This window comes from Myotis brandtii, unplaced genomic scaffold (genome assembly GCF_000412655.1).
Source record: "Myotis brandtii unplaced genomic scaffold, ASM41265v1 scaffold160, whole genome shotgun sequence".
NCBI lineage: Eukaryota > Metazoa > Chordata > Mammalia > Chiroptera > Vespertilionidae > Myotis > Myotis brandtii.
The window spans coordinates 2,631,883-2,645,376 of record NW_005355833.1 but is presented as its reverse complement, the minus strand read 5'-3'; the positions used below and the strand labels follow the sequence as shown (position 1 = coordinate 2,645,376).

The 13,494-nt window shown below is 52.3% G+C and overlaps 1 protein-coding gene and 1 long non-coding RNA gene across 2 annotated transcripts in view; one reads left to right on the top strand and one right to left on the bottom strand.

The window, feature by feature from the left end:
* Positions 1-13,494, bottom strand: part of CORO2B (coronin, actin binding protein, 2B) — a 64,943-nt gene that overhangs the window by 9,161 nt on the left and 42,288 nt on the right. Inside the window, exons 3-6 of the mRNA XM_005862087.2 lie at positions 3,586-3,735; positions 2,849-3,013; positions 762-878; positions 533-637 (exon numbers count right to left, since the gene is read on the bottom strand). Coding sequence (XP_005862149.1) covers positions 533-637; positions 762-878; positions 2,849-3,013; positions 3,586-3,735 — 537 coding nt within the window. The remainder of the gene's footprint in view (positions 1-532; positions 638-761; positions 879-2,848; positions 3,014-3,585; positions 3,736-13,494) is intronic.
* LOC106725394 overlaps positions 11,586-13,494 on the top strand; it is a 17,341-nt gene continuing 15,432 nt past the window's right edge. The window contains exon 1 of the long non-coding RNA XR_001361278.1: positions 11,586-12,958. This is a non-coding gene — a long non-coding RNA (uncharacterized LOC106725394). The remainder of the gene's footprint in view (positions 12,959-13,494) is intronic.

The following is a 13,494-nucleotide window of genomic DNA, read 5'->3' as shown; positions in this document are numbered from 1 at the left end:
GTGTGTGGGTGGGGGGGGGGGGCTGAGTGAGCCCTGGTCCAGGGGTCTGCTGAAGAGAGCCTCCACTGTGCCTCAAACGTGGTCAAAGACCAGGGAGACCTGGCCTCTGGGTCCCTGGTGGGCCTGCCACAGGGGACCCGCTGGGGGTGTGCTGCTGCTGCAGGGGGTGGGTCTGTGTGTATAGACAGCTTTCCTGACAGTCAAGGCCATATTGGTCAGAGATCTCCAGGAAGGTGCCTCAAATTCCATCATTAGTCACAGTCCTCTACACCTCAGGCTCTGACCCTTATCCCAGTGTAAAACCCTCTCCCATCCACCTCCGAAGGAATTCTGACATTGACACTTCAGTAAGAATAAGTGTCAGACTTGAGGGTAGGTTTCAATGGAAAAAGAGTAAGAAAGACCCAGGTTGGCACAGGGGAAGGCCAGAGAGGTGAGGTTGGTTCTTCTTAGGGAAGTCGGGAAGGAGTGGGGGCCCCATGGGGGGAGGGGTCTCCCACAGGCTGCCCAGTCCCTCTCCACCTTCTACTACCTTTCCTGCCAGGTACAGCATGTGCGTGTCAGCGTCATAGAAGGGGAACAGGAGGCCGGAGAGCCCATCAATTTCCTCTTCGATCAGAGGCATGGAGAGGTCCTCCTGCGGGGAGGCGGCCAGCATCAGCCTGTGTCCAGGAAGGAGAGCACCTCACCTTCCCAAACGCCAGCAAAGCCCCCAGAGCTACAACCCTTTTATGCCACCACCCGGCCTCCGTGCAGCTGACCTGGTCCCAGAGGGCAATCTGTCGTGTGTTCCACCTGGAGACCCCGGTTGTGAGAAGCCGCTTCATGTTCCCCAGGAACACCACCCGGTTCACTCTGTGGTTTTTGCAGCTGGCCTCCTGGGGGTGGGGGGGATGGCAGAGAGAGCCGGTAAGTCAGGGCCCGGACACCAGGGTCCCGTAGAAGACAGAATCATGGCCCCCAGGAGATACACCCATGTCTTCATCCCTGGAACCTGTGAATGTTTCCTTATTTGGAAAAAGGGACTTTGCAGATGTAATTTTAAGCTAAGAGCCTTGAAATAAAGGATCCCCTGGATTATCCACGTGGGTCCTAAATGCTATCATGAGAGCCCTATAACAGGTGGAGGGAGATTCCACAGACACAGAGAAGGTGATGTGACCTCAGAGGCAGAGCTTACAGTGATGTGACCACAAGCCAAGGAAGCCCAGCAGCCACAGAAGCTGGAGGAGGCAAGAAAGGATTCTCCCTGGAGTCTCTAGTGGGAGTGTGGCCCCGCTGACACCGTGATGCCAGAACTCTGGCCTCCAGAACTGGGAGAGACTCCATATCTGTTGTGTTAGCCACTCGTGTGGTAATTTATAGCAGCCACAGGGAAGAAATACAGGTCCTGAGGAGCAGGGGAGCCCCGAGACTGGGAAACCAGGCCTCTGCCATGTCCCACAGTGGGTGGAGCACAGGGGAGGGGGCGCTAACGTTGACCAAGCCCCGGGCAGGGCCTGCAATGTGCCAGGTGCCAGGTGCTCTCCGCAGGGCCTCTTGTTTAACCTGCACAGCAAAACCTACTGGCAGGAACCTGAGAACAGGGGACTCAGGCTGGCTCGCTGTTTGATGACTCACTACACCAGGGGCTCCTACGAAACTGTCCTCTGCCTCCTCTCCTGCCTCCCAGCTCATGGCACTTCCTTTTCCTCCTAATGCACAACCGTCCTCTGCCAGGATGAGTCAGCATCAGGTAGAAACCAGAGGCTGGCGGAGCCGTGCACAGACCCAGGCTGCTGCCACCTGCTCTGACGTTTAGTTCCAAGTTCTGCCAAAAAAGTGTAACCAGGAGGAGCCCCTCACCCTCTCTGGGTTCGTGTCCAGGGTGTGAGGTGGAGGCTGGGTTCTCTGCTCTCTGGCACCTTTTCTGCTCAGCATGGGCTCTTGGGTCCATCCAGCTGGGTTTGAACTCCAGCTCCTCCATAACGTGACATTCCAGTCTCCGACCCCCTCCAAAGCTCAGTGTCCCCACGTGTGAAATGGGAAGAGGAACAGTACCCACCTCAGAGGACTCTCGTGAGGACTAAGTGAGGGAATGATATGAAGCCCATGGCCCTACATGCCACACAGTGAGCACTGAGTAAATGCTGCTTAATATTAGTGATGCTAATCACTAGGATAATTAGTAGTAGTAGCTGGCTTTTTGGCCTCACAATATTGGACTCTTCCTAGATAAACACAACCAGGTTACCATCCATCCTTTCCTGTGTAGTAGGTAAATCTCAAATTTAATCCAAATTTCCCATCCCTCCTGGTGACTGGCATGCTTTAGGGGCTCAAGAAATGTTAATTTCTTACCCCCAAATGGCATCTAATCCCTTCCTCACAGTCAAGACACAAGAGACTCAAAAACCAAAACTGGAGTTAAGTTCACCATCAACCTCTGCACTTGGAGTTGTCCCCAGGGCTGGTGTGCCCGGAGGCATTGCCACCAGGCTAGTGCCACACAGGTGGCTGGGCTGGGAGTCCAAACCCCTCCTCCTGTGTCCAGGATGGGGCTCAGTCAACACCCATGGACTCATGTGCTGAAGGTGTCACCAGCCTCATCCCCAGCGCAGGCCAGAAGAATCCCATCTGGGGGGAGGGGTGCAGTGGCCAAGAAAGGGAACTAAAGCCCCTTTCCACCAAGGACAAGGCAGGGTTCCTGTGTGAGCTGAGAAGGGCCCAGAACAGACGGGACAGTCAACAGAGGTGCAGGCCAGGTGCATGAGAGAGGGGAGCTGGCTCGGCCTTTCCCTAGGCCTGGCTGAAAGCTGAGCCCCAGGCCCCAATACCTTCCCTTCCCCTCAAAAAAGTGGGGCTTCACCTGCAGAACACGGCCGGAGCGGGGCTCGATCACGCGCAGCTTCTTGTCCTTGCACGTGGTGGCGAGCAGGCTGCCGTCAGTGTTGAAGGACATGCAGAGGATCACGTCCGAGTGGCAGTCGATCATCTTCACGGGCTCACCCACGTCCAGGTTCCAGATGAGGACCTGGGAGGGCAGGCATGCAGGAGTGGGGTCAGCCCTGCTGCTGCTGTCATTGGGCATCTGTCCCCGGTCCACGCCCAGTGGCCCTGGGAGAGGTGCCCCGCGCAGGGTGGGGGTGTGCTGGGATGCAGGATGGTGTCGCTGAGATCTGTACCAAAGGCGGATGGGTCCCTGTCTCACAAACCCACTACTGTCCTGGGCTCAGTGTCCACAACCAGCAGGAAGGATCAATGTCCTTGCCAGGTCCCAGTGGCTGGCACACCTCTTTTGAGGGCACCCCTGGGGGTAGGGACTGGGGCTCCATTCTCTCCCCTCCAGCAGCTTTGGTTGCTCTTTTTTTCCCACCAGGAGAGTGTGGACACGGAGTGGCATTCGCCTCCAGTCCATCAGCATCAGAGAAGGCAGTACGGGTGTTTCCAGCCCCTATGGACCCCAGGAATGACGGGGTGCATGAAAGATGCTCAGTAGTGTGTGGCGAATGAATAAATGAGTGGATGAGACACTATTGATGAACATGCCCCCAAACATGCCGTTCTCTCTCCCTCCCCATCCACACTGCCTGCCGGGCTGCCCACCTTGTAGTCATAGCCGGCACTGAACAGGATGTTGTTGGTGGTGGGGTGCCACTCGACCAGCCCCACACGCCGGCTGTGCCCATGCAGCTCCAGGAGGGCCTCTGTCATGCTCCGCTTCAGCCCGCCCTCGGGGATCTCCCAGATCCGCACCTGCAGAGGGAACGGAGGGCCCAGGCTGGGTGGCAGGGCGGGCAGAGGCCCGATGCCTCTCCCTCCCACACCAGGCTTCTGACACCTGTGTGGTGAGGCGCCTCATGGCCAGCGTGGTGGGCAGAGCTGCTGAGGCCTGGGGGGAGTTTCGAGGGTGTGACTGAAGAGGAAAGAGGCCATCCCCTCTCTTCCCTTGGGAGGGTCTGCTCCGAAAAGCCTCTGCAGACTTTAGACCTGGGCAGCTATTGTCACGGGCATGTTATTGTTATGGACTGGCCAGGCGCAGGGGCCGCACATTGAGCAGCTCTGAGCTAGTATTGAATTCTAAAGCCTATCTCTGCTTCCCTTCCCACACCCTCCTAAGAGATCTGCCTTCAGCCCCAGCTCCTGTCTGTACCATACAGCCTGTCCCTCATCCTGTCCCCCACCCAAGATGGACACCTGAGCAGAGGGAAACCCGTCTGGGAGGTGGGAGGTCCAGAGTCTCCTGAGAGATGAGAAACCAAGGGGCAAAGATTCTCCTTAGATGTTGAAGCCTGAGCTGAACGGATGGGCAGAGCCTGCAGGCAGCTGCTATTTCCAGGCTTATGATGCCGATCGAGAAGCAGAAAAAGATGATCTGTAGAGAGGAGGAGGGGCTCACGGAGAGGCAGCTAAAAGAGACCATGAGGCCCCAGAGGGAGAGAAACTGAACAGTTTCTCTGTAATCTTTGAATACCCACCCCACCCCCATTACTTCCACCAGCCCCGGTGGGCTTGTTTATCAAGCCAAACAGGCTCTGCAGAGTCTCAACGGTTTCATCTAGAGATGGAGGAAATCTTTGCCTGGCCTTGCCCACTGGCAGAATAAAATGAGACATTGCTTGTAAAAGTTGGTAAGCTGTAAAGTTCTCTACAGAACTAAGGGATTGTAAACCTTGTTCTAATTGTTATTATCATCATTAATGCTATTTATTATGATCTGACTGGTGAAGAGGCAAGAATACATGTGACTACAACTTAGGACACCTTTAAAACAACCCTTTTGAAAATCTGAACGCCACCCTTGCTAGTAAGGAGAAAAACAGGAAAACCAGCTTTGAGATACCATTTGTAATCTTCTAAAATAGCCAACTTAAAGAAAGAGCTGGTGTTGGCGGATTATATTGTAGGTTTAATTGGTGTTGGTAGTATTATAAAGCAGTCATCTTTCAGAAGCAATTTGGCCATCTTTAGTAGAAACTGTAAGACATTTCTATTATATTACCTGACTTAGTAATTTCACTCTTAAAATCCTATCTAATAAAGAGGGAATATGCTAAATGACACTCACACCGTTGCAAAGATGGCGGCGCCCACAGCCAATAGGAGGGAATATGCTAATTGACTGCCCTGCCCTCAAAGATGGCGGTGCCCACAGCCACAAGATGGTTGGCAGGGGAGGGCAGTTGGGGGGGACCGGGCCAGCAGGGGAGCAGTTAGGCTGGCAGGGGAGTGGTTGGCAGGGGAGTGGCTAGGGGGTTATCAGGCTGGCAGGCAGAAGCAATTAGGGGCAATCAGGCAGGCAAGCGGTTGGGAGCCAACAGTCCCGGATTGTGAGAGGGATGTCCACAGGGATCGGGCCTAAACCAGCAGTTGGACATCCCCAGAGGGGTCCCAGATTGGAGAGGGTGCAGGCTGGGCTGAGGGACACCCCCTTCAGTGCACGGATTTCATGCACTGGGCCTCTAGTCCAATATAAGCAAAAATCTCTATGCATGAAGATGTTCATTGTAACATTACCTATACAGAAAACGTAGAAACACTCTAAATGACCAACATGAGAACAATCTAATGCAGTGATGGCGAACCTTTTGAGCTCGGCGTGTCAGCATTTTGAAAAACCCTAACTTAACTCTGGTGCCGTGTCACATATAGAAATTTTTTGATATTTGCAACCATAGTAAAACAAAGACTTATATTTTTGATATTTATTTTATATACTTAAATGCCATTTAACAAAGAAAAATCAACCAAAAAAATGAGTTTGCGTGTCACCTCTGACACGCGTGTCATAGGCTCGCCATCACTGATCTAATGTCATATCAGTATGGAATAGTAGCCATCCTGTTATAATTCTGAAGCCTGTTAAAGAAAGCCAGTTACAGCCTGGCTGGCATAGCTCAGTGGTTGAGCGTCGACCTATCCACCAGGAGGTCATGGTTCCATTTCCAGTCAGGGCACATGCCCAAGTTGCGGGCTTGATCCCCAATGTGGGCCGTGCAGGAGGCAGCCGATCAACGATTCTCTCTCATCAATGATGTTTCTATCTCTCTCTCCCTCTCCTTTCCTCTCTGAAATCAATAAAAACATATATTTTTCAAAAAGAAAGAAAGAAAGTCACTTATAGGCAGTCTCAAGGACAGGGAGCAAGGCTGTGAACTGGGGGTGCCCCGAAGGGAATTCCCTTGGCAGGCTTCTGTTGTTGGTGCTTTCCCCTCGGACTATGGAAATGAGCATTGCTCGCACTGTGTTTCCCTGAAGACCCAGCTCTGCACAGGCAGACACAGGGCCTTAGGGAGAGAAAGGCAGGTCCAATCAAGGATCAGGGTCACCCTCAGGTGTACCATCCTCTTTCAAAAACACGCTCAAGAAAAAGTTTATAATTCTGGACAGTTTAATGCTTTCCCATCCTCACTGTCATCTCCTTAGGCCCATGGTCCTTCCTCCAAAGGCCCTGTGTGAGGCCTTCTGGGGTGAGGTCTGATCTGGAAATGGCGGGAGGCTGGAGTGGGGACCCGGTGAATAATTCAGTAGTTACCAATAAGACATATCCCTCTTGTCCCCAAAAGTACTAGAGGAAGGTGACCTTTGAAGAGAGAAGACTAATATTTGAAGTACACACACACACACACACACACACACACACACACACGTTCCTTTCTTTTTTACCCAAATGGATACTATTAATACATGCACTTCCACAACTTTTCTCATGTAACAGCAGATAGTGGGCATCCTTCCACACCACTACACATGATCCACCTTATCGTTGTAAGTGGCCAGGGGGCATCTGTTGTATGATTGTGCCATGATGGATTTAATCAACCTCTAATAGTGAACACCTGGCTTCTGCCCGCTTTTTCCACTCTTACAATTCATTCTCTGATGAACACAGCCTGTAACACAAGTTTGTGCATGGGTGTGAGTATTCCTGTAGGACACTTGCCTAGAAGTGTTTCATTAAAGTTTCTGTAAAATTGTTCCCAACGCTCTTCCAGTTTCACCAACAGAGTCTGCTTCTTTACCGAGGTCTCTAAAACTCTATTTTCAGAGTTGGATTTTTGCCCATTGGATTAAAAGTGCCACCGCACTGCTGTCTGGGACTTGCATTTCTTTGATTCTTAGAAATACTGGGCCTCCTTTGTGTGCACTTGGGAAGCTTGAGAAGCTTTCAGACTCAAGGGGATGAGACTTTTTTAAATAACTATTTTTAATTGATTTCAGAGAGGAAGGGAGAGGGAAAGAGAGAGAGAGAGAAACATCAATGATGAGAGAGAATCATTGATTGGCTGCCTCCTGCAGGCTCCACACTGGAGATCGAGCCCGTAATCCAGGCACATGCCCTGACTGGGAATCGAACCGTGACATCCTGGTTCATAGGTCAATGCTCAACCACTGAGCCACGCTGGCTGGGTGAGATGAGACTTTAAGCGGCAGAATTATGGGTCAGTGTGGAGGCACTTGGGGGCAAAAAATCCTGTCTATAAATACCTCATACTGTCTCTATTTTTTCTTTTAAAAAAAAATCTTCACATAGGTATATATTTTTATTGATTTTTAGAGAGAGAGAAAGGGAGAGAGAGGCAGAGAGAGAGAGAGAGAGAGAGAGAGAGCAACATTAGTGTGAGAGACATATGCACCCTATTGGGTATTGAACCCGTAACCTTTTGTTGTACAGGATGATGCTCCAACCAACTGAGCCACCTGTCCAGGGCCTCATCCTGTCTCTCAAGGACAGCAGGGAAGCGGGTACACACATGAACAACACGTATTCAGGGTGCACGTGTTGACTGAGACAGGACAGTGGCCTCTGGCCTTTGAGGAAGATCTTGGAACCAGAGTTGAGCCTCATTACTTGCACACAGGCCTCTTATGAGCTGGGCCCTTGCTGGCCAATGGGACGGTGCTGAGCTTGCCCCATGCTTGCCCTTGAGCAGTATACAGTGGGGCTGACCCAGTAGAGCACCTGCGGGGGCATAGCTGGGGGAACCTCAAATCCAGTCTTGGGGGTGATGGTGGGAGGATCGGGAGAAGCAGGGTTAAAAAAGAGGATATCAACCCAGGTTTGAAAATACCAATTGGGGATGTGGGGAAGGGTGGGGACACAGAAAAATGACCAGTGTGTGTGGGTTCAGCACAGTAGTTGGGGAGATTGCAGCAGGTCAGCCTGGCTGGTGTGCAGCAGGCTGGCAGGGGGCAGAGGAGGCCAGAGGCTGTGTGTGTCACACCTGGTCACCGAGGCCCAGAGAAGCGCTGCTTTGGGGGAGTGTCAGAAAAATGAACCCTTCCCCAGAGCCTAATTCCTGAGCAGCCAGGTACCTGAGGCATCCCTGGGTGGTGTCACAGGCCAGGTTAAGGCACAGACGCATGGGGAAGCTGTGAAGTGGGGGTCTACCCAGGCTCTAATCTCACTGACAAGCTTGGACAAGCCAGTTAACTTCTCTGAGGCTCATGCTCCTTGTCTAGACAATGCATTGAGGTGTGCGTACCCTTTAGAAGTGTGTGGGTTAAAGTAAACTGGGCTCGGACTCCTTGTGAGTCTGAGGCTTGTTTGGGTGACGGCTCTGCCTAGTAACCTACAGGCTAAGCCTGGAACTGGATCCCCATCCTGCGGGGCAAGGGCTGCAAGGGAAAAGACAAGGCTGTTTTCACCAATAACTGCTGGAGTAGCGTCCCAGGCGGGGCTCGGGGGACCCTGATGGAAAATGCCCCCCAGAGAGGGAAAGAGGCGTCTTGTCTTACCCCCATTTGGTATCAGCCACTCCCTTCCTGGGCCCCGGGTTTCTCATGCGCACATTGAGACAGTGTAAGTTAATCTTCCAAATTTTTGTGCTGTTGACATCATTGAATGTGTCCCTAGAAGAGACTAACTCTGATCCACTGCTACCGCTACCAGTTGGTGCCACATGGGATCGGAGCTAAGAGGAGGGCTGAAGTTCACAGTGGGCCTAGTAGCTGGAAAGGAAGTCCAATCCCTGAGCATTCAAGGGATTTGCTGCAGGAAGAGTGGATGGGCGTGGGAGGAGCACTGTGGATCTGCCCAGAAGTTGCTCTGGGAGGTTACTTCAATTCCACGGGAAAACCAGTAGAGCCTGCCAAACTGGATTTCTGGAAGGAAGGGGAGGGGAAAAGTGGGAAAAGCATTCTCTCCAGCCAGCCAGCTGTGCCTGGGACCATCCCCTTCACAGGCCCCTGGGTCAGAGCCCTGCTCATCTCAGTTACAGGCATCCAACAAAACATGTGCAGCCCCTCCCTATGTCACCCTTTAGACAGCGGGTACAGTCCTTGGTCTCAAGTAGCTCACAGTCTTTGGGGGAGACAGCAGACACGTGCAGACAAGGCTAAGGCAAGACAGCTGATAAGGGCTGTTAACAAAGCTACAAAACTAGCGTCTCTGTGCACAGAGGAGGAGGGAGCAGCTGGCTACAGAGAGAGCCCTGGGGTCTGGCAAGCTACATTGAAATCCAGGCTCTGAACATAACTTCAGCCAAGTTACTTAGCCTCTCTCAGCCCCAGTCTTCTCATCTGTGAAAATAATTATACCTCTAGCCCTAGCCGGTTTGGTTCAGTGGATACAGTGTCAGCCTGCAGACTAAAGGGTCTCAGGTTCGATTCTGGCCAGGGGCACGTGCCTGGGTTGCAGGCTCGATCCCCTCCAGTAGGAGACAGCCAATCGGTGATTCTCTCTCATCATTGACGCTTCTATCTCTCAATCCCTCTCTAAAATCAATAAAAATATTTAAAAAAATAATTATACCTCTAATCACAGTTGTATGAAGACTAAATGAAGATAAAATATGCGCCCTACCAAGCAGATTACTAAAGCACCTAATAGTACATAACAATGCTTGCTTAATATTAATGAAGGGTCATATGCAAGTGTCATGTAGGTCAAATTTTATTTTAATTAATTAATTTATTTTGTTGTGTCCGTCCAATTTTAGACGTGCTTTATATTTTTCATGTGCACTGTCTCCCCTGTGTATTCGATGTACCTGGATGGTATAAAGTTTGTCTCTATTTTACATGCAGCATACATCTCCTCTTTAAAATTATTATGTGATTATGAAGGTGTCTGGCTGGGGCTCTCTCAGGTTTTGACAAATTGAGGGTCATGGTTGCAGGTGACGTAGGGCCAGGGTCTAGTGAGGGCCTGTCAGTGCCTCTGACAGCATTGTTCCTAAAGGAAAGAACGTTCCACTTAGGGGATCTGCTTGTTACACAGCAAAGAGTCCTTATTGTCTGTGTCTGTGGTGGAGGAGCTCTGAGAAGGCGCTGAAGCTCACCGTGGTCCTAAGTAGCTGGGAGAAGACACAGATTTAGATTCCAACCACTTAGGACTTAATTTTTATTTTTTAGCATTTTTTAAAATTGATTTTTAGAGAGAGAGCAAGGGAGAGGGAGCAAGAGAAACATCGATGTGAAAGAGAAACATCAATTGGTTGCCTTTTGTAGGCACGCTGACAGGGGATTGAACCCACAAACTTGGCATGTGCCCTGACTGGAAATCAACCGGCGACACCCACCTCCACCTGTGAATGGGACAATGCTCAACCAACTAAGCCACACCTGCCAGGGCAGTATTTAATTACACACACACACACACACACACACACACACACACACACACTCTATTTGGAACAGTGTGGGGCGAAACATTGTACATTATGGTTTCCGCCCTCGGGAAGCATCCAGTTTAGCTGTACTACATCACACAGTATCGGCCTTAGGATTTCCAACCACTCCACAGAGACGGGGCCTGGGGCCGAGATCACAGCAACTCTCATGTCTTCTGCAGCAAGAAGAGCACGCCGAGAAGGGTCTCGCCCAGAGCCAGGAGGTTCCTGCAGCTCCCACCTCCCCATTTCTTGCCAATTATTCTGTTGACTATAGAAGCTGAGTTTATCACCACTCACCTACACAAGAGGTAGCATCTCAGTCTACATTAATGCTGATATCTTCTGACCACTTAACTGTTTCCTAAAGTGAGAAACAAATCACCTCCAACCCAGGGAGGTGCGAGAGGCCACCTGAGGGCCCAGAAGGAAGCATGACTGAGCATCTACTGCTGCGAGTCCCGTGAGGCGGCTGCTAGAGGGTTAATGAAATGTACATGTGGAGCTGGACACATAGACGGACCCATGCTACAAATTACTATTTTTTATTTATTTATTTATTTTTAAAATTAATGATTATTCTTACACAGATAAGGAAACGAAGCACAGAGAGTTTAGGAAACTTGCCTGGGGTTGCACAGCTAGGAAGGGAGGAGCTGGGATTCAAACTCACGCCTGGAATCAGGCAAACTACCGTGTCCCTCTCTTCTGCACCCCTGCCCTCGTCTAGTCCCTTCCTTCTCCCCCGGCTGGAGTCTGACAGCCTGGGTAGGGCATGGTCTGTCCTTCTGCTCATCTATTCCAGGAAAAAGGCACAGCTCCCTGGCCCCAAGTATCTAGAAATCGCCCTCCTTGGGGCACAGATAACCAGCGAGGCTTCCCACTGGGTGGTCACCTCCTCCACACATGGTGGGGTCTGTCATCACTGCTCTGTCTCCAGGGTGAGGAACAGTGTCTGACAGATAATAGGCACCCGAGACACGCCTGTTGAATGAATGAATTGCTGGGAGAACCTGAGACAGCCCAGAGGCCATCCGCAGGTTCAGCAATGAATCACCCCTGACCGGGTGAGCGGGCTAGTCCTTACTCCGGCTGGGGGTGAGCAGGATAGATGAGAATTCACCCCTTTCATCCTGGTTTGGAAGCAGGGCCTGTGGCAGGGGGTGAGGGTGGGGGTGGGGGTGGATTTCTTTCCTGGATTTTGAAGCTCAGCATTCAGCTTAGTCCTTTTTGGAAACCAGTGACACAAGGCCTGTTGGGGGCTCACTGAGCAGAGTGAGATGTAGTAGAGTGAACATGTACTGAGTGTCTGGCTCCCAGCCCTCTGTCCACCCCTCACTGGTGCAAATCATTTAAACTCTTTGGTTCCCACTAAGGCTAAGGCTAAGAAGTAGCAGCTTATGGAGTTCTTAGTAGCCATGAAACACTTTTACATTCATTTCGTTCTCATGATGAGCCCAATATGGTCCCCAATTTGCAGCAAGGCAACTGATACCCAGAAAGGTAAAGGAGCTGGGCCAAGGCCACACATGTAGAAAGTGCAGAGCCAGGATTTGAACCTAGACCTGGCCTCCTGAGCCTGGCTGCTTCACACACGAGCCACACTGCCCGCTTCTCTGCAGCTGCCCAGTGCACTGGTGAGGCCTCTGGGGGCTACTGTCCTTCCATCGCTAGGAGTGTGTCACTCCCTCCCGGCTCCAAGAGGCATGATTTTCAAGTGTGTAGGAGGGCAGGGTGGTGGGTGGCTTCCGGCTGCTTCCAGCAGAGCTGACATCCTGCCCCATCCCACCCCTAGCTCTTCTGGGAGGGGTATCATCTCTGGGGAGGAGGTGGGATGAGATGGGGTGGGTGAGGGCAGCCGCTGGATGGAGGGGCAAAGAAATAGAAGGCGAAGGGAAGATGCTGACTTGGCCCACCCAGGAGACGAGCCTGCCTCCCTCTCTCCTCCGTCACTCTCCTGAGACGGCTCTCTCCCCTCCTTGAGATGTCAGAAACCTCTCCCTCTGCGGCTGCTGGAGAAGTGCTGAGAGCAGGAGGCTTGGAAACCCAGAGCGCCCTTCCCTGCGCCTGCCAGCCACCCTCCAGAGCTGCCGCAGAAGCTATAAAAAGCACAGCCCTTCAACAATAGGTGACATCACCCAGCAGCAGCAGGAACTGGATTCTGCCAGATGCCAGGAGAGCTACGGCCCCACCCTCCCTCGGGACAGGAGCCCTTGGGAACGGGCTGGGGTATATTCCACTGGATCCCCGGAGGGGTGGGTTAGACTGGTGGAGGGAGGCTGATCCCGAGGGACATGGCGGGTGGGCGTCACTGTCACTGGAGATTTTTCAAGGCATGGGGGACATGGGAAAGGAGCTGGGAGCGGGTGGAGGCTCGCTAGATCCCTTCAGTGTCCTCGGAATGTTCTGAGACACGGAGAGGCGGTGGAGGGTGGGAGTGGGCGCACAGGCAAAAGACATGGGCAAGACCTGCTGTGAGCAGCTTCTCTCTGGGCCCCTCAGGCTGCTGCTCTACCCGGCCCGGGTGGAGCACAGGGCCTGGCATGCGGTAGCTTTGCTGACTGACCTCTTAACCCTGGTTCTGGATGTCCTTTCTGATGTGCAGTAACGTTGACCCTTTGGGCGGAGTGGTTGAGGGAGGGTGTCTCAGAGACCTGCCCATGAGGCGCAGAGGGACACGCAGGGAGGGACGGGAGGGACGCTGATGTCCTTTCTAGTTCCAATGTCCTGGAGTCTGCCAGAACAGCCCTGCGGGGAGCTGTGGGCTCTACTGCCTGTGCATCCCCCTCCCGGGACCTGGCCAAGGTGCCCGTGGGCTTTGCACAGAGAGAATGCCGAGAGGTAAATGCTGAGCGCTGATGGATCTGAGCCCCGGTTTCCTCACCTGCGGAGCTACAGCTGG